The following is a 22,114-nucleotide window of genomic DNA, read 5'->3' as shown; positions in this document are numbered from 1 at the left end:
CATCTTACAGACGCCTCGGAACCACAATATTTGATACAATAACTATGGGGTTATTGAAAGTGGAGCGTGCTTCATGCTGTGCTTCTAGTTCCTAAGGTTCAAGAGTATCTCCAAGCGCTCATTCGCCTGCGCTACTGACGCCGCATTTCCGAAAGTGATCGCTGGACATGGAATATGAGAATATGGACCTTGATGAGATCGGTCCACGGGTGACCGTACGAGAGGTCAGCGAAGTTTGATTCCCGACTTCCTGACAAATGCTGAAAATGTACGCAGGCGGGCAACGCCAATGTCGACTTCACTCTCAACAATGTTTCCCTCGCCTTTGCCAACTCGCTACGCCGAACTATGCTTTCGGAAATCCCTACCATGGCTATAGACCTTGTCGAAATTAATGGAAATACATCAGTGCTACCCGACGAGTTCATCGCCCATCGCCTAGGCCTTATTCCGCTCAACAGCAAGTCTATCGAGGACGTCCTCTATACCCGAGATTGCGACTGCGATCAGTATTGCGAGCATTGCTCTGTCACGCTTAGTCTGCGTGCGAAATGCACAGGTGATGATATCATGAGAGTGTATGCTAGGGACTTAGTTGTTGCCGAGCCACGACCGAATGAGTGGGTCGGTAAACCCGTGATCTCCGACAGTGCAGGACTTGGTGTTGTAATCTGCAAATTGAGAAAAGGCCAAGAAGTAGACTTCAAATGCGTTGCAAAGAAAGGCATTGCCAAAGAGCATGCTAAGTGGGCACCAACAAGTGCAATCGGCTTTGAGTACGATCCGTGGAACAAATTGAGGCACTTGGATTACTGGTATGAGGAAGATCCTGCGAAAGAATGGTACGTCGGTATCAATGCTCTTCAGAACCTACTCTGTTCTCTGCAAGCAAATCTAACACTAAGATTAGGCCAAAATCGAAGAATGCTGAGTGGGAGGAGCCTCCCCAGGAAGATCAGCCCTTTGACTACAATGCTACGGCGTCGCAATTCTATTATTCAATAGAAAGCGTTGGCAATCTCGAACCGGACAGCATAGTCCAACAAGGTATAAAAGTCCTTCAGCAGAAACTTGCTACCGTGCTACAAGATTTGTCAGATGGAGGTGACACTAATACTAATGGTGACATGAATGACGCCGGTGGCTATGACAATGGCCCGCGAAGTCCGGATGCCGGAGGAGACCATGGCTACACTACGCCTTATCTCAACGGCGGTGCTACAAGCGCTTGGGGGGTGGACAGACACCCTACGGTGCGACACCTTACGGTCAATCTGGATGGGGAAGTTGAGTGTAACCTCTAACGGACAGACTCTGCAATGTCCTTGAATATAAGGAGCAGGAATGTAGTATCCACTATCGTTGCACGAAATGAGCCGCTCCTTCAGATTGTGCAAGAAAAGGATTCGACCGCGATATAAGATTCTAGATGGTCCTGTCTACCAAAACAGCATTGAGAAGCTACTTGGATGGCGGAAGTTGTCAGCTCGGCAGCATGGCATATCAATTAGGCTATCAACGTTCGCGTGCCGTGCCGCGAATTCATTTCTGATGCCTACATCCTTACATTATGTCTCTTTAGAGAAACAGATACCGACGTGACTGTTGGGTTGTATCGGCATCAGGTGCTGTGTGAGCCCATTGGATCGAGAGTGTTTCTAGGAACGAGAAGACCAGCAAATTATTCCACGTGGACTGGCCAAGTACAGTGGGAGCACGAGATGGCCGGCCATTATCAGCTTCAGATTTTGCTATCTGATCTATTCGGTGATAATTCACAGGCATCACCACATTGCAAGCTCACGAGGAATCCCAAGCACAACTCGCAAAAATCGTGTCGGTTCTAGGCAAAGCCCTATATCCTACTTGCGGAAATCGACCCTTCCGATTTTGGGTGCGAACTGAGTTGTCAGAATGCACACTTCCTGTGGCCTTTGCTTGCGTAGGCCCTGGCTGTGGTGTGCTACGGCAGTCGCGGCCCACTGATGTCGATCCCTCTCTACGTTGACGTCCGTGTTGTGAGCTCAAGTCGTAGATCGTGTCTTCACATTCCTTCCTTTCCTTCTCCATGCGCGAAACATCGAGGCTAGGTTTCACAATGGGCTGTTCGCGTGGATCTGAGAGAAGACGAAACATCCTTCTGTCCATCTTCTCGCGACGACTGGCTGAATACGGTGCTTCGAGGGGTCTTTCAATGTCTCTGAGGGCCTGTTGATCGATTTGGTTCCTTCCCCTTGCACCGTGGGAAGGATTGACATGCAGTGGATTCGGAAGATGCTTTCTGAATATCTCGTGCACCTCCAGGGTGGATAGAGGCTCCTCTGCAGGAGAGTGCGCCATAGTGTGAACTGATATTTGGATTGCACCTGCTTGAAAGGGGAATGGACAAACACGGTGACTACACTGGACATTTTCACGAGAAACACAGTCCCATTTCTGTTATGTGTGTCGCCTTTCGATGCCGAGTGATCCTCCTTTAATTCACAATGCGAGCTTCTGCTGAGGATCTCATTGCGGGTATCTGAAAAACATAGTCCGGCTATCGACACTTCCCAAATGCCGTGGCCCTGTCCTCGCTCCTTCATGATCATACTAATACTCTGGCAAAGATCCGGCTCTGCATCGCTCACAGATCTTCAGGATTACGAGGAGATCAAGAAATCTACGTCACCCGCAAGGAAGCACTTTTGCTCCTCTCTTCCTTGAGCTCTCCATATTGCATGGTGTATCTGCAACAGCCATAACTTCAACATTCACGCAGGAATAACAATCTGATTACATCCATATTAGCAAAGTACCGGCAGCGGGCTTTCCCGTGTGGAGCCGTTGCGGCCGTTAAGGAGGGACGCAAATAGCCGGGGCCAGAATCGTGCTTGCAACGATATATGCCGCACGATAAAGCCATGTCAATTGGATGAATGCTGGCGTGTCTGACGCTGGCTGTGGTCAATTCCCAATCTCGCAGAACTCAACTTGGAGGTCGGCACTCAGCCCCATCGCAATCACACAGGCATGCTCCACAGCATATTTAATCATAGAAGCATGCACACATGATCCTATGGCTTGGCATACTTTGGATCAGCAGAAGCATCGAGGTCCATTAGTCGCTTGGCAGCTATAAAAGGACACGATGGACTAACGACCAGTAGGAAGTGTATGAACGAGATCGCTATTCAGCAAATCAGCGTACAACAAGAGCGGGACGAAGTCAATGATTGGCAGTACGTGTAGTAAGCCAAAACATGCCTAAGTGAGGACAATTTTGCGTTCCTTAATTCGTGATATCATTGGCATGGCTTACTAAGACCGACTTGGAAGATAATATCTGAACGTAGATACGAATCTGCGGGCATGCCCATTTATTTTAAGTTCAAATTTCATTCTTCATTTTTCTTTCGTCAAAACGATGTTTGCGGGCCTGTTAGCCTTTTCGAGAGGCGTCTTCTTCCCGAGGGGTGAGTCCGAGGGGTGGGTAAATTTATCGTGGATTCTCTGCATGGTCCATTATAGCCAGCCTTTGCGCGTCATCACCCACTGAGGGAACGACCCATTCAGCCCTCGTCCAATCGCCCGAGGGTCCTTCCCCGGCGATTAGGATCGCGGCAGAGTAGACTAGGAACAGTCCGCAGCCGTGATAGTCCATCTACTATTACGGAGTTACGCGGTACTGTATCCCAGCCCTTCTTATTAAACGATGTGTCGTGTGTGCTGTCGGTCTTATTGTACAAATTGGTCTCTCGGCGGGTGCATGGATGTTGTATTGGGGAACCCAATTGATCTCTGTGAATCAGCGCGATTTTCTTTGTGGATGACATTCGCGGCATTAGCGGACGATCACGCTGATAATCGCTATCTGTACTGGGGTTTGCTTGAGTCAGGGAGGAAGGATGCTTGATTACCCATTATTGTTGGTGCTGCAATTATCCGTCATTGAAAGCAATGACAGCTTGAATTGCTGTCGAGTGGTTTCACTAGCGTCGAAGACCGTTTACTGGAGCAGATCGGTGGCATAACATATTGCTTGCACTCATTGAAAGAAAACATTCAGCTTAAGAGTCGTGACTCTTTAGTTCGTCGAAGAACTCTCACGCCAGATTACAAGCCCGAAAGCGCTGTTTTATTAAATATGAGGGCTTAATTTAGTGAGGACCTTATCAAAGTCGTTAAGGATCACCTGAGAAATCCGAACCTCTGAGGTGATCAAGAGAACTCCCGATGCTGCTTGACCATGAGGTCGAGTCGCAGGTGCTGCAACAAGTGAAACGCTTCACTACGCTTTGCACGCGTGTGACGTAGAGCCGACCGCTTCATTTCTCAGCCTTGTCCGTTGGTTGAGCCTAGGTGCTTCACAAAAGCCTCCCAACTACATGCTCTGCGCATTTCCATTCGATATACTCATATTCTTTATTGGCTAACTGTGACGTGACAAGTATAAATGTCGGTGGAGACGTGGTAGCGAAACGCCTTCTACGCCTTGCCTCTTCCGCTGACCTGGATGGAGATCCACAGGTCTTGCCATCACCCTGCAGGACGGTGGGTGGAAGAACATCGAGAGGCATTCCCTGTGGTCAACTCGAAATGGAGAGAATTGTTGTGGCCACGCTATCTTGATCCCGTCCGTGCCGAAGACTAGCGCACTGTGGTCGTGGAGGCTCCTAGGCTAGAAGGTCCTAAAACGACAAAGGTCGTCGCACTTACTACATGGAGTTTCACCTACATGAATAAGCGGAAATTTGGGGCCCCATACCTAGGCAGGATTCGTAAGCTGGCCAGATATACATGCTTCTGAAGCAAGGGTAGTGACATGGTAGGCTGACCGTGAATCATTAGCACAAGACGATGCAACTGAGGCTGCAAAGGCCTTGGGCTTGGTCCGTCGGGACCTCAATCCGGAATGCCAGGCTGCATGGGTTCTTACACAGGCTGCTATCGTACCTTTAAACGTCTCTTCAACAATGTGTATGGCAATGACCAATTGCGACTTGAAATGTGTCACGGCCATCTTGATTACAAGCGTCGTAGCTATGGCTCTCAATTGTGCCGCTGGGGCATTGATGAGGCAGAGAAGGAGAAACGACTGTGACTTTCATTGCAAGTCCAATGGGTAAGGGGCTATACGCCCACTTCCATTTAATCAGAGTTGGGAGCTTCTCTGTCAGAATGCCACCAGCGGGCGGTAGCCAAGAAAAGTTGGAAGAGGTATTGATAACGCTCGACTACTCAGCAGCTTCTGACAAGAGATCTCCAAGCCTTGAAAAAGACCTTACCTTGGCATCTGCCCGTGATAATGGTCGAAGCATGCAGAGCAATGATGCACCGGCTTGTGATGGTGGCACATCAACGTAGAGCAATGATGCTCTAGCGAAACAAGTATAAGAGTGCTTTAGTTCTTAGATTTCTAGTCTTTAAGATACTAATATATAGAACTTATAAATAATAGTTTTCTTATCTTTTTAATAGCTATTACTAAGAGTTAGTTATTACTTATATTAATAATTAGTTTATAAACTTTATTATATTATTTAGTTTTTAATATTTATATTTTTTTAATTAAATTATTAATTAAATTAATATTTAATAAATTATTTAAAAGCTTTCTAATTTAGTATTTATTAGTATTATTTCTTTATTAAAAGTATATACTTTATTAAATAATATTAATTATAAGTTATTTATTATAATAATATTAAATTTAATTTATTTATTATTTTTAATTATAATTATTAAAGTTTTAGAAATAAATATTAAGAAATTTATTTATATAAATTTTATAAATTTAAGTTAAAAATACTAGTTTATAATAATATTAATTATTAAAATAATTACTAAGTTAATAATATAGTTTTTAATAAAAGATATTTAAATTAATAATTAGAATCTTAATTAAAATAGCCTTAGCTTTAATATTAAACTTTTCTAATCTATTTTTTTTAAAAAAAAGAAAAAATTATTAATAATATTTAAAAAAGTTATTTATTATAAACTAGATAGGAAAATAAGACAAAGTTTAGAATAAGTATTAATTATAAAATCTATTTGCTAGTATACTAGAAATAAGGCAAGTCCTATATATATTAATACCTATCTTATATATATTAAGTATAAAGCGTTCTAGAATTATAATAGTTTATATTAATAAAGTAAAGAAAATTAATACTTTTATTAAATAATACTTTAGAATTTATATATTATATAGTTTAAAAGTACTTTTCTACTTATATACTAATAAAGTAAAGATAGAACCTATTATTTATTATAAATAGATTCTAGTATAGTCTTTTCTAGAGTAGTAGAAAAGATAAGCTAGTTCCTTATAGCTTTTTTATACTCCTTTATAAGATTAGTAATATTATTAAAGTCTTTAATACTATACTACTAATTGTTTTCTAAACTATAGCTATATTAGCAAATAAGGTACTATATAATAAGAATATGTTTCTAGCTATAAAGAATAATATATTTATTAATTAAATATTCTATATTATATAACTTATATTTATTAGTATTTTTTTTAATAAAAATAGAACTAAGATAATATAATTAAAGTGTTTAAAAGAATTAGTCTAAAGATTAAGAGTAGGTTTAAGTTAAATAATAAAAAAGATATTATATATATTCTAGTATTCTAGAATATTAAGCTAGTATATAAATATTCTAACTTTTTTTAGAATTTTAAATAGTTTAATATATTACTAGCTATATTTTTTTAATATAATAAATAAAATATTATAACTATAATAAAGATATAAAAAAGTAAAATCTCTTTCCTATATATAAAGGGGTTAATATTAATAATTATAATAGAACTTATAATTTATATTTATAAAGTTAATAGCGTTTTTAGTTTCAATTTTAGCTTTAATATAATTAATATTACTAGGGAAATTATTTAGAAGCCTAAATAGTTATAATAATCTAAATCTATAAATATTTTTATTTAATATTTTTCTAATAGCTTTAAAGATTAAATTATTAAAAAAAACTTATAGTTTTAATAGAACTTAAGGCTAGTTAGCGGAATTCTTAAGTATAGTAAAAAAAAAGTGAAATATAATCTTAATAAACTAGTTTAATTATTTACTTTAGCTATTAGTTTAAAAGTAATATATAATTAAGTATAATAACTTAATATTAAAGTACTAGAAAAGTTATATCTAAAGTTTAAAAAAGAATTTTTAATTATAACTTAATATAATAACCTATAAAATTTTTAATTAATAGTTTATAACTATTTAATAAAAGTTATAATCTATTATATAACTATTTATTTAATAGAGCTTATAATTAAGGTAAAGTACTTACTAAGTTTATAAATAATAAATATAATATAATTAAAGCTTTTATTAATAAAGAGTAAAGCTAGAATAAAATTAATTATAATTATATAAAAAAGTATTAAAAAGGTTAAAATTAACTAAAGTAAGCTATATAGCTAATAATATTAAGTCTAGTAAATAAGATACTATAGATAATACTTAAAGTAAGATTTAAAATATTTTAAAAGCTATTATACATACTAGCTAAAAGAAACTTATTTATAAATATATTAAAAGCTAAGGTAAGACTTATTATAAATAATATTAAAGATATTTTTAAAAAGTTTTTTTAATATATAAAAGTGGCAATAACTTGTTTCTCTATTAATATAATATATAAGTTAGCTAATTAGCTTTTTAACTTCTAGTAGGAAAGCTTTAAATTTATATAATAGTTTCTTCTAAACTAATAATATATTAATATCTTTATTTTTTTTTATTATATAGAATAGTAAGGATATACTACTATATTTTATCTTTTTTATACCTTTTTATTAGTTTTTTTATAAAATTTTTATTTATATATATTATAGAAGTAATATATATAAGCTAAATATTTAATTTCCTTTTAATATTCTAGAACTTAAAGTTAATCTTATTATAAGTATTTTTAATATATATTTAATATTAAAGTTAAAGTAGGAGAAATATTTAAAAGCCTATATTAAGTATAAGTTTATTTTATTAATAGAGGAGCTAGAAAATATAGTTTATTTAATAATATTAAAAATAGTAATATAATTAATATAAATAATTATTTAATATAGTATTTTAACTATATACTAGACTTTTTTTAGCACTTAGACTAAGCTAGTAACTTCTAGTTTAGTTAGCTAATATCTTATTTTTAATAATTTAAAAAGATATAATAAAAAGAGAATAAACTCTATTAAAGCCTTTAATAAAAGAAAGTATTTAGTTTTCTTAACTTCCTTAATATTAATTAAATTAAAGTTATTTTTAATATAGAAGATTATTATACTAAAACTAAACTTCTTTAAAATATCTAATACTATTAATAGGTAGCAATTGCAAGTACAATTGCAAATAGAAAATAAGGAACTAGTAATTATTAATTATTATTATATTATATGCTAAGAATAAGTTCTATAAAATACTTTAAGTCTATATACTATATATTATATATTATTTATATATTAGTTGCCTTTTCCCTTTAAATACTACTACTCCTATATAGCTTAAATTAAAATCAATATAAGTATTTATATATAATAATTATTTATAAGGAACTATAAATAAAAAATTATTAATAATAATTATAACTAATATTATATAGTTAATAAATAATATATTATAAGTATATATATTATATATTTAAATTAGGGCTAAAGGAAAAGTAATAAGCTATTAATATAAAAAAGCACAAATTAGGAATTGTTAATTAAAAAAAAAATATTAAATTAATAATTAATATGTTATTAATTATATTAAAAAATATAGAAAAAAAAAGAATTTATTAAATTAAATTACTAGTAATATATTACTAATAAATATATTTATATTAAGCTAATTTAAATAAAAAAAAGAATTATTAAGTTATTAATAATATATTATTAATAGTATATATTTACTTTAAGCTACTTTTATTTTTTATTTTTTTTAGTAACTTCTATATTTCTTTAGTTTAACTAAATATTATTACTCTTTAATAGTTTACTAATATTACTTTAGTTATTAACTTAATCCTTAAAAGATTATATAATAGTTTTATTATCTATATAAGTAGTAATATAATAATATAATTTAGGTATAACTATTTTAATAATATTAATTATTTTAATAAAATAATTATTTAAAGTTATTAGTATTTTTTCTATTTAGTTATAGTTTATATAGCTTTTCTTTAGTAATTTAAATATAAATTTTAAAGTCATTTTATTATTATAATATATTCTTTCTAGTACTTAAGTTATTTTTATTTATTTTTTTTAGCTACTAGTATTAATATATTTATACTTTTTACTTTTATTTTAAATTATTTAACTTACTTATTTATTTAAATTTATTTAGCTTTTAGTAATATAATAATATAAATAAATATTTTTTAAAGTTTCTTATTAAATACTATAAAGCTATTATTTTTATATTTTTTATTTTTATTACCCTTTTAATCTATATTTAAGTAATTTACTATATATAATATAGAAGTGTATTTAGAACCAATTATTTTAAAATAACTTAAGGCTATTATATACTTTTACTTATATAAATATTATAATTATATTATATAATAGGGGCAATCTTTGCCTAAGGTAGAATTAAGAAAGACTTTCTATAAAATAATATAATAATAATATAAAGAACTACTTTTAATATAGTCTATTTTTGCTTTTAATCTTTTTTTACTTTATAATAGCGTAACCGCTATATTTGGTAGCAATATATTTATTATATAATAAGAGCAATCTTTGCCTAAGATAGAATTAAGAGAGATTTTCTATAAGATAATATAATAATTATATAAAGAACTACTTTTAATATAGTCTATTTTTACTTTTAGTCTTTTTTTACTTTATAATAATATAACTGCTATATTTAATAGTAATACCTAGCTTTTACTAGTATATTAGCCTTTCTTAAAGCTTAGATTTATTTCCTCTAAGCCTATTAATACTAAATTAACTTTTCTATATTAGGAGCGCCTATTAGTATTTTATTAAACTTATTAGATAATAAATATTATAGTTTTTAGCTATAATTGCTAAAAATAATTATATATCCTTTGCTTACTTCTTAAAATTAATATAAAAGTAGGGTATAAAAATAAGCTATAATTAGTAAATATTAATACTATACTATAAATAATAGTATTTTTTATTAGAAAAAGCTAAGAGTTATATATAATTAAATTAAATATAGCCTATATTTCTTAGATTAAAACTCTTAATATTTTTAAGTAAATATACTTTATTATTACTTTATATATATATAGCTTAAATAGGACTAAATTACTATATAACTTATACTTATAAATATAAAAAAAAAATACTATACTTATAATTTACTTTTTTTTAATAATAATTACCTTTATTTTATTTATTTTAAAAATTATATTTATTATCCTTTAATAATAGAATTAAAGTTATATTTAAATATTAAAAAACTAAAACTACTCTAGAAAATAGTAGAACTTTTCTATTAATTTAATAGTTTAAAATATTATTATTATAAATAGTTTTAAGTAAAAATTACTTTATATTTTTATATAACTATAAAATTAGTAGTTTTAGCCTATCTATTTTTAAAAAAAATCCCTAAAGCTAACTAGCTATTAGTATATTAAATAAAGTCTATATCTATTTTAATATTAAATAAAATATCTCTTTTAAGTAAATAAACCTAAAAACCTATTACCTTTTTATAGAGTTAACTTATAAGTAACTTTATAAAGTCGCTACTGCTTTAAGTAGTTTTTAATTATAAAAAAATATTTATATTATTCTTATGAATAATTTTCTTTTAAAATTAGTTATTAAAAAATTATTTTAATATTTTTAAATTTAATACTTAGCCTATAACTTTAGAGGAGCTTAGTTAAAGGTTTATAATCATTTATTTTAAAAAATTAATATTAAAGACACTTAAGTTATTTAATAAAAGTGTATACTATTTATAGCTTAAATAGCTTAAAGCTTTATAATAAAAGTATATTATTATTTAATTAGAATCTTTCTAGTTTATAGAAATTTCTCCTTTAAAATAAAATTTAATATAAGTAAAAGAAAGCTATATTACTAAGATATTAAGTAATAATATTAAATTAATTTTATATAACTTTTTATTTATATAACTAAATAATCTAATAATATTAATTAATAATATGTAATTAAATAAATTCAAAAATATTTAATTAAAATTAATAAAATACTTAGAAAATAGCGTTCCCTAACTAAAATATTAATATTTAAAAGCCTATAAGCTAAAATATATAACTAGAGGTTTTAATTATATTAAATAAAACTTTAAAAAGAGTAATTAGCTATATTATAGTATAAGCTTACTAGGATACCTTAATAGTAAACTAAGTTAAATATGTTATAAATTAATATATAATTAATATAAATATTTATAAGGAAAGTAATAATAAAAAGGAATTTAATTTTATAGCTAAAGCGCCTATAACTAGAGCTTTTAAAGGACTATTTAAAGTAGCTAATATAGGCTTACTTTAGCTTAATTATAAGGAAATATATAGTAATAGAGATATTATCTATACTTATAAGGAACAAATATACTAGGATATTTACGTTTAGTTACACTATATTAAGGACAAAGCTTAAGTTAAAAGTAAAAACTTAATTAAAGAAAATATAGCTTTATACTTTTAAAGCTTAGTACTCAATTTCTAGCTTAATATTTTTTTTAAAGATAAATATATAAAATTTATATAGCTACCTTTAAAGCTAATATAATTCTTTATAAAACTATAAAAAAAAATTTAAGCTAATTATTTTATTAGTATTTATGAAATTATAAGAGTAATACTATACCCTAGAAAATATATTAGAATAAAAAGAGGCTATATTATATATATAGTTAGTCTTTAAATTTATAGAGTAAGCTAGTATAATAGATAAATCTACTTAATATACTTAAGCTTAAACTAATATAGTAGTTAAGCTTTAAACAATAATTCCTTTATTAAAAAATAGCTTAAGTATTAAAGCTTTTACTAGCAAGCTTAATAATAAAAAAATGATTTTACTATATTATAATAATATATAAGTAGGAATATAAAGGGGTATATAATTTATAATAAAAAGAATATTAAAGGGATAATTATAAAAAAGAAAAAAAAAGAAAACTATAATATAGTAAATATTTTATTTAAGGTTTATTTTAATTATTTTGTTTTTAGTAAGTATTAAGGAATATAACTACCTTTAATAGATAGCCTAATTTAAAGCTACTTTATTATAGAAGTAGGAATATACTAATAAAACTTTACTATTATAATAAACTATTACCTAATTTCTTATAGTAGTAACCCCTATTTTTTTTATCCTAATATACTATTAGCTTATTTATATTTAAACTATTAAATTTAAAGTAGCTTCTAGCTACTTTTACTAGCGCTAGCCCTACTATAGCTAATATTAAATCCTACTTTATAGTAGCTATAATTAGTAAGAAAAGAGCTACTAGCGAATAAACTACTTTTTATAATTATAGTAGCTATATAAGTAATTAATAAAATAGCTTCTTATATTAGTAAAACTATTAATATAATTATAGAAATTAATATTATTAAAATATAAATTACTAAAATAGAAATATAAGCTATTAATCTTAATAGCTTTAAATTTAGGAAGCTTATTTTAATAATTTTTAAATTAATTATACTATATAAAAAGCTATATATTTTATAGCTCTAAACTTATATTAAATAAATACTAAAGCAAATATAGATAAAAATTAACTTTAAGCTATAGTAAATTATAAAAATATAGAAGATAATTTTATATATTAATATAATTAGAAAAATAAAGAAGTTTCTAACTTTAATTAAGGATTAAAAGTAAGAATATATTTTAGAAATATAGTAATTAGCTATTATATTTCTATAAATAAATTTAGATATAAGTTAAAATATAGATAATATAACTTTAAATTCAAGTCTAATAATATTTTATATACTTATATTAAAAATAAAAGGTATTAGCGTAAAACTAAATATATTAAAAAATTTAAATCTAGTTTAAACTTTATAAAAATAGAAAATTAAGATTTAAAGGAAATTAAAACTTAATTATAAATAATTTTTATAAAAAAAAGGCGAAAAGAAGTAAACTTTAACTTAGCTTTAAGAATTATAAAGTTTATAGCCTCTTAAGTCTATAGTAATAAACTAGCTTTCAAAATTTAATACTACTTTATAGCTACTATTTATTTTATTCCTAATAAAAGTAGTAACTAAGTATATATTAATATAAATTATAGGATAAGCTTAATAAACTACTATTTTATTAAACTTTATATACTTAACTTAAAAATTTTAATATATAAGTATTTAGTAACTTTAAAAAGTATTAGTTCTAATTACTATTCTACTAGTAATTATATTTTACTCTTATTTTTTATTAAAAAAGTGCTAGAAAAAAATAAAGTCTATATAAAATTTTTAAAGATTTTCTATTTAATAAATAATTTTAAAATAAATATACTCTTAAGGATAGATTTCTTAAGTCCTAAATAAGTTATAATTAAAATATTAAAATAGTATATTACTTTTAATACTTATTAAAGAATAATAGTAGATATATATTTTATAGCCTATGATAATATTAAAGTATATAGAACCCTATATTTAAAATAAAGGCAAATTATTCCCTTATATACTATAGGTTATATTTTAATAGCTTTGAAAAAAAAAGCTACTTTCCTAGATTAAGATTTTTTTTTTAAACTTATAATATAAAAAGCTTTCTATTATTTTATAGATTTAGAAGTAAACTTTATTATAGTATATAATAATATAAATAAACCTATAATTGTTCCTATCTAAGAAAAGGTTAAATATATAATTAAATATAAAGATTAAAAGGTATATCTAGTTAATAAAGAAACTTTAAAAAAATAAGTTTTAAAATAATATAGAAAGTAGAAAAAATAACTATAATATTCTAAAAAATAGTGTTATAAAAAGCGAAATAAATATTAAGCTTAAAACAAAATTAAATAATAGTATTACTATTTATAGAGATAATAATACTTCTAAGTAGTTATTAGTAATAATTAAAATATTTTTATATACTTTTAAAAATATAAATAATATTATTAATATCTTAAAAAATAAATAAATAAAAATACTTTTTATTAAAAATTAAAAAGTATTATTAGCTAAAATAGGCTATAAAGTTTACTTATAAAATATGGAGTTTAAAGCTTTAATTAATAAAAAGTATAATAAAATATATTAAGAAGGTAAAATATCTTAAACTAAATATCCTATACTTTTTAGCTCTCTAATCTTTATAGTATAGAAAATAGTTTATAAAAAACTAGAGAAGAAGCTAACTTAGAAAAGTAAAATTATTATAAATATTTAGAAGCTTAATAAAATTACTTTTATTAATAGCTATCTTCTTTTATAATAAGAAGAAATTATATATTTGCTATAAAGCTATTAGTATATTATTATAATAGATAGTAATAATATATTCTATTTATTTTAATTTAAAATTTCTAAATAATATAAAATAATAATAATTTTTTATAAAAGATTAAAGTATTTTAATATAGCTTTTATAAATTATAAAAAATCTATTCTATATATTTAAAAAAAGATAAATAATAAACTATAACTATAATAAAATATTATAAGATATTATATTAATAATATTATTATCTTCTTAAAAACTTTATTAAAGTATTTAAAATACTTTAAATTAGTATTTTCTTTATTTACTAAGCTATATATATCTTTTAATCCTAAGAAATCTTTTATTAAATACTTTTCTATAATACTTTTAAAACTATTAATTAATAGTTTTAGTCTATATATAATAAAGAAGTATATTAAAGCTATTAAAAATATAGCTTTCCTTAATACTTTAAAATTATTTAAATTATATTGTAGCCTTATTAATTTTTTATAATAAAATATTATATAGTTTTCTAAGATAATAAAACCGCTTATTAAATATAAAACTAAACTATTTAAAAGATATTTTATAAAGGAGGGCAAAGAAAAAAAAAGCTTACTTAAAGAAAATAAAATACTAGAGTATAAAGAAAAAATGAATTTTATTTAAAATACTATAGTAGGCTATAACTTTAAAAGAATATCTATAGTATAAAGATTATATATATTAATTATATATAGATATTAATATATTAAAATAGTATAGATTTATAATAATATTATATTATATAAAAAGCGATCTAAATAGTAATACTTTTATTAAAGCTAATATTTAACCTATATTATTTTTATCTAAGCTTTTTAATAAAGTAGAGAAGTAATACTAGCCTATAGAACTTAAAATCGCTTACCTAGTATAAATATTAAGAAAGATTAACTATATTATAAAATAAAAGAAAAATAAGCTATCTATTATTTATATAGACTATATAACTATATTAGGAATTTACTAAGCAACTACTTTAACTTTATTATTTATAAATAAGCTTAACCTTTACCTTATAAAAGCTAGGTAATATCTTAGATAATATAAATTAAATATATACTAACGTCCTAGTAGGTTAAATACTATTTTAAATATGTTTTTATACTTAGTATAAAATAAGAGTTTAATATTTAAAAATAATAAAGCAAATAGAGTCCTAGATAACATTTTTATTTATATAATAACTTGTATAGAAATAGCTCTAGAATTTAAAACTAAACTAATTAAAATATATAGGAAAGACTTAAGCTAAAGCAAAATATATAATTTTCTTAAATTAGAAAAGAATAAAGAACTTAATAAAAAGTTATTATAGTTTTAAATAAAGAAAAATCTAGTTTATTATTAAGACCTAGATAATAATAGACTAAAACTATATATTCCCTAGGGCTTAGAAAAAGAAATATTTAATTAGGCTTATAATTAATATTATTATTATAGGTTCGCTTATAACTATAAGTAAATTATTAAAATATATTATATTAAGTATTTTTTATAATAACTAAAACTATATATTATATATTACCTTTAATATTAATTAAATTAAATTAAAAGGTATATACTATATAGTTAATTATAGTTTATATTAATACTACTACGCATGTTTTATATAATTATAATTAATTTTATATAAAAGCTACTAATTCTATTAAATAGTTTTAATTAACTTTTATCTATAACTTATAAATTTATAAAAGTAATTAAAAGTATACTTAGAAAAAATACTTAAATAATAGAAAAATAGGTAAGAGTATTGCTTCTATCCCTTACTAACTAAGGAATACTAGTTACTATAATATTTAATTATAATTTTAAATTTATAACTATATTTTAAAAGTTAATTTTTAAAATCTTAAGTATAAAGATATTTACTTTAACTAACTATTATTTATAAACTAATAACTAGTCTAAATAAATAAATTAAATATTAAAAATAGCTTTATACTATTATTTAACTATTAATCCCAATATTAAATAAAATTAAGACTATAAATTAATAATTAGCTTAACTAATAACTTCTTAAGTATTATAATAAGGAAATTTTTTAATAAAATTATTTATAGTATAAAATTAAATAAAAGGTTATAGATTTTAAATAATAATATATTCTAAATAAATATTATAAATACTAGGGCTAGGATATATAAGAAAATAATAAATATAATTATATTTATAGTTATATAAATTAAGTTTTATTATAATAAAAACTATAAGCTGCTTTAAATAAATATTAATAAAAAAGCTTTTATTAAATTATATTCTAGATATAATCTTAAAAAAGTTAAAAATAAAAAATTTACTAATTAGTAAGTAGGATTATTTAAAATTATTTAAACTATAAATAAAAATACTTATAAACTAAAGCTACTTTTAATTTAAAAGATATACTTAGTTATTTTAATAACAATGCTAGAGCTAGCGCCTTTAAGTAAAAACCTATTTAAATAAACTTAAAAAGAGCCTCTACCCTTAATATAATATAAAGATAATAATAAAAAAAATAAAATTAAAGTTCTTTTAAATTAAAAAATTATAAGATCTAGAAGCTAAAAAAAATAAAAATAAAAAATATATATAGTACTTTATAAAATAGAAAGGGTTTAGCCTTATATATAATATATAATATAATAAAAGTAACCTAAAAAATGTAAAAGATCTTATTAATAACTATATTAAAAAATTTAGCAAGTAATTATAGTTAGAATTTAGAGCTAATTTTAAGTTAATTATTAAAAACTAACTTTTATAATTAAGTTTAGGACTATAAATAAATATTTATTTATTTAATATTATTAATCTAGCTTCTATTTATTAATATTTAATAGGTTAGTATAAATTGCCTAGAATTTTATTTACTACTAACTAATAGTAATAATATTTAATTTATATAAAAGTTAGTAAGGCCCCTACTATATAATACTCTATATATTATAGTTAAAATATTATTTTATCTTATAACTTATTAGCTTTTAATATTAGTAAATAATATATTGTAAATAATAAGTATTTCTTAAGCTAGATTTTCTATAGTTAAAAATATTAAAATTATTTTTATATTCTTTAACTTAGATAATAAAAACTTTTAAAATATTTAGTTTAAAAAAGAAAACCTAAAGTAGTTTATTAATAAAATTTTAGCTAATAATTATAATATAGAAAGAAAACTATACTAATATTTAAATATAATTTAAAATACTATTAAATAGTATTTATATTATATAAATAACTTGCTTATAAAATATTACCTTTTAAATAATAAAATAAAAAGAAACCTAGGCAACCTAGTATTTAATAAAGATTTATTAAAGTAAATTTTACAATATTAAAACAATAATATCCCTAGCTTTAACCTAGGGAATAAAGAGATATAACTACCTAAAAGCCTCTACTTCTTATTATAATAAATAATAATTTTTTAAGTAAATAATATTAATAAGATAAATCTTTTTAATTAGTATTTAATAGTTTTTAAATAAAAAAAAAGGCTAAAAGCTTATTACTATCTATATAGTTAGGATATTACTTAGATAATAAAAAATAAACTAATAAGGTTCGCAACAATAAATAGTATATATATAATATATAGAACTTTATATAAAAAGTTTACCCTAAATATCTTTTTCTTAATAAAAACTAAAACTTAAAATTTTAAATATATCCTAGGCTAAGGATTTAAAATTTTAAAAAAATATAGTCTATATAATTATACTAAAGCTAAGGTAGATAAAATTTAATATTATAAAGATAATATAAATTATATAGCTAAAATATTAATAAATAACTTTATTAATTTAAATAATTTAAATAATCTAGTATATAATATTTATAATACTACTTTATAAGTAAATATATATAAATTAAAAGTAGATAAAAAAAAAAAAGTAAAATTACTAATAAATATTAAAACTAAATTAAATAGTAAATAAAATAAAATAGAGGCTATATCTTTTAATATCTTTATAAAAGTAATAATAAAAATAGATCTACTTATAGGAAATATACTTATAATAAATTTAGCTTTTAAAAAGGAGCTATTGCTACCTATAGTAAAGATTAATAAAAGTAGTAAAAGCTTAGCTTTTATAGCTTTTAAAAAAGAACTATTATTACTTCTATAGAAAATTAATTAAAGTTTAATAAAAAAAATATTATTTTTAAAACTATATTAATTAGAAACTACTACTAGAATTAAGGATTAGTTTTTTTTAAATAAATTTGCTTAAAGCTAATTATATTATTATTTATTTATTTTTATAAGTAAATAAAAAGGAATAAAAGAAATATTTACTAGTAGCATTTATTATAATAGCTAAAAGCTAATTTATACGCTTAGTAGAAGTATTTAATATTATATATATAAATTTTAGTATAATATAGGATTTAATAAAAACCTAAGTATAATATAGGAACTTTATTAACTTTTAACCTAACTATAAAGTTTTAAATAATAAAAGAAGAATAATTAACTTAAACTAGAATAAGAACTTAAAAGATATATATCTAATTAGTAATAAGGAAGCTAAGAAATCTATTATAAAATAATAATATTTATAGTCTTTTAACCTTAATTAATTAAAAATTTAAAAATATATAAGAATACTAGGATTAGCTAAAAGCTAAAATAAAGCTTATAATTAAAATAAAATTTTTTAAAGGAAAATTCTTTGTAGAAAATATAGAATAAATTAATAAAAGCTATTTTATATAAAATCTTAAATTATTAATAACTAATAATTAAACAATTAAGTATAAAGTAAAAGTACCCTATAATATAACTAACTAATAAAGAATAATAGCGTTTAAATATAATTTATAATTATTTATAATAAAGAATAAAAAGTAAGTAGCCTAGGAGAAAATCTAATATAAAAATAAATTAATATTATAATATTTTAAAAAGATAAAAAATTTAAATAATAGCAAGGCAATAAATAAAGAAACTTAAAAGGTAGTATTTAGCTTCTAAGCTAAAAAAAAAAAAGTAAATTTTATTTAAAGTAGTCTTAGTATTGTTAGTACTTAGCTTAGTAAAGAATTCTTAGTAGCTAATTAACTAAAAACTAAAAATTACTTAAATTAAAAAAGTAAAACTTCTTAAATATATAATATATAAAAGCATAAGTATTAGAGGTAATTTAGAGTAAAAAGTACTAATATTATAATTAAGTTTTAATATACTATATTTTAAACCCTAAAAGCTAGTATTAAAAAGAATAATACTAAAATCTAGCCTATATTTTAGTATTATAGTACTTATTAAAACTTAAAGAAAAATTAATAGGGAAAATACTTTAGCTAAGAAATAAATTAAATATAAATAAAGAATAATAATAAATAATATTAAATTTAAAATAGATATAGAAATAAAAATTATAATAAAAAATTATAAATACTAGTAAAAAATAAAAACTACTTTTACTTATACTATTTATTTAGCTACTAAAAATAATAAAAAGTAAAGTATATTAAAAAGGCCAGTAGATATAAATAAGTATATAAATAAGCTAGCAATAATAAAAAAGCTTAAGCTAAACCCTAAATTTTAAATAAAATTAATATTATATAAATTTAAGCTTTAAGTAAAATTAAATAATATAGAAAAAAACTAAATAAAAAAAAAGATAATATTATTAAACTTATTAATACGTATATTCTAAAGTCTAAATATATTTAAGGATATAAACTAAGCTAGCGTTTAGAAAATACTACTTTTAATTATAAAAAATATTATAATAATAGATAATAAGCTTAATCTAGGCGTAGGGCTTATAATATAATAAGGAATATAGGCTATAAATATTTTAAACTAACTTAATAAAAAAGAATTAAAAGAGAAAAACTCTAGTAAAGAAAGTACTAAAAAAAAGGAAATTAAAAAAGTTATTACTTAGTTATAATTGCTTAAAATAAGGTATTATATAAGTTATTATAAATAATAGTTAATTATAAAAGAATATTACTAAAGGCAGATTATAAAGATATATTAATCTTTATAATAAAAGTAATTTTTACCTAAAGTAGAATTAAAAAAGACTTTCTATAAGACAATATAATAATAATATAAAGAACTACTTTTAATATAGTTTATTTTTACTTTTAGTCTTTTTTTGCTTTACAATAGTGTAACTGCTATAAATTAAAACTATATTCTGCAATAGTAAAAGATATTTTACTTATTATTAATTTAAAAAAGAAATTATCTTTTTCTTTATATTTATTCCTTTATTACTTTTATATTATATTATTAATAATATAATTATTTTATTATTTAAATTATTACTTAAAGTAAGTAATAATATTATTTTTTAAAAATACTTATAGCTTATTTTATATAGCTAAACTTAGATTTTTTAATTACTATAATAGATTCCCTCTAAGAGGTAGCTAAGCTAAAAACTAAGTTTATATAAATATAAATATTTTTATTTTATTTAATTCTTTTTTAAAGTTTTTGCCCCTTCTATTAAGGTATTTTTATTATTTTTATTTATTATTTTTATATTTATAAATTTTAACTAGCTAAAATCTTAAACTTTAAAATTCTATTTAAGACTTTCTTTATTATAAGCTTATTCCATAACTTAAAGATTATTTTTAGCCTTAATATATAAGTATATAATAATAAAATTATTATATTTATATATAATTTTAATTTTATTTTAGAACTATATAATAAAATCCTAGGTAAATAGTAGTAATAATATTTAGTTAAACTTTCTTTATTTTTTTTATATAAATATTTCTAGCTAGGCCTATATAGGCTAGCTACCTTTAGTAGAGAATATTAGTTCTTAGTAGGTTAATAGTATAAACTAAAAAGTTTTACTCCTTAATATATATACTACTTATTTAAGTAATAAATAATAGTATAATAGAGGCTAAGTATCTATATCCTTTTAATTATATTTTTATATTAGCTTATAGTTTACTAGTTTTAGTTTCTTTTTTTTTTATATTAAAATTTTTTTTTTTTTTTATTATCTTATTTTAAATATATTATTAATAATATATTTTCTAAATATATATTTTTAAGCTATTTCTAAATTTATATTAAGATTGGAATTATTATTTTTATTTATTAAGTTTTCTAATAATAAATTTTTTAATACTAAATTAATACTTTTTATCCTAGTACTTAAGAAAGAATTAGTAATAGAATATTTATTATCCTTTTTTTTATAGTTTTTAAGTTAACTTTCTATAGAAGGAAGTTTTATAGATTTATTATTATCTTATTCTATTATTTTTTATAAGTGTATTTCCTTAGCAAAGGGAGTATAGCCTTAATTACTTAAAGCCTAATAAAGAAGAAGATATAGTTATTCTAGTTTAAAGCTAAAAATACTAATAAAATAATTATAATTATAAAGGGTAACTAGACTTATTCTAATAATACAATTTTAATTCTTATTTAATAATATTTTAAAGATATTTATTTAATACTATTTATTAATTAAAGGGAAAAGCAATAATATATATTTTTATTTATATTCTATATATAGGATTTTTTTATATAAAAAAATTTATTTATTATATTATAGATCTTACTTAAAATAGGATATAAACCGCTAATTTATGAACTAGTAATAGGTAATTTATATAGCTTTGCTATTTCTTTAAAAAAGTTTCTAACTATAGCTAATGTT

General features: G+C 23.2%; 1 protein-coding gene across 1 annotated transcript; it reads left to right on the top strand.

Moving 5' to 3' along the window:
• Positions 1–167: 167 nt before the first annotated feature.
• Positions 168–1,304, top strand: KY384_004461 (uncharacterized protein; the record flags this gene model as incomplete). The annotated part of the gene is made up of 3 exons (XM_044812967.1): positions 168–224; positions 277–842; positions 911–1,304. The coding sequence occupies 3 exons, from the start codon at positions 168–170 to the stop codon at positions 1,302–1,304; spliced, it is 1,017 nt and encodes a 338-aa protein (XP_044670387.1).
• Positions 1,305–22,114: the final 20,810 nt, after the last annotated feature.

This window comes from Bacidia gigantensis (assembly GCF_019456465.1).
Source record: "Bacidia gigantensis strain McMullin 20006 chromosome Unknown contig_231, whole genome shotgun sequence".
NCBI lineage: Eukaryota > Fungi > Ascomycota > Lecanoromycetes > Lecanorales > Ramalinaceae > Bacidia > Bacidia gigantensis.
Note: the sequence above shows the minus strand (reverse complement) of the source record. Positions and strands in the feature narration are given on the sequence as shown.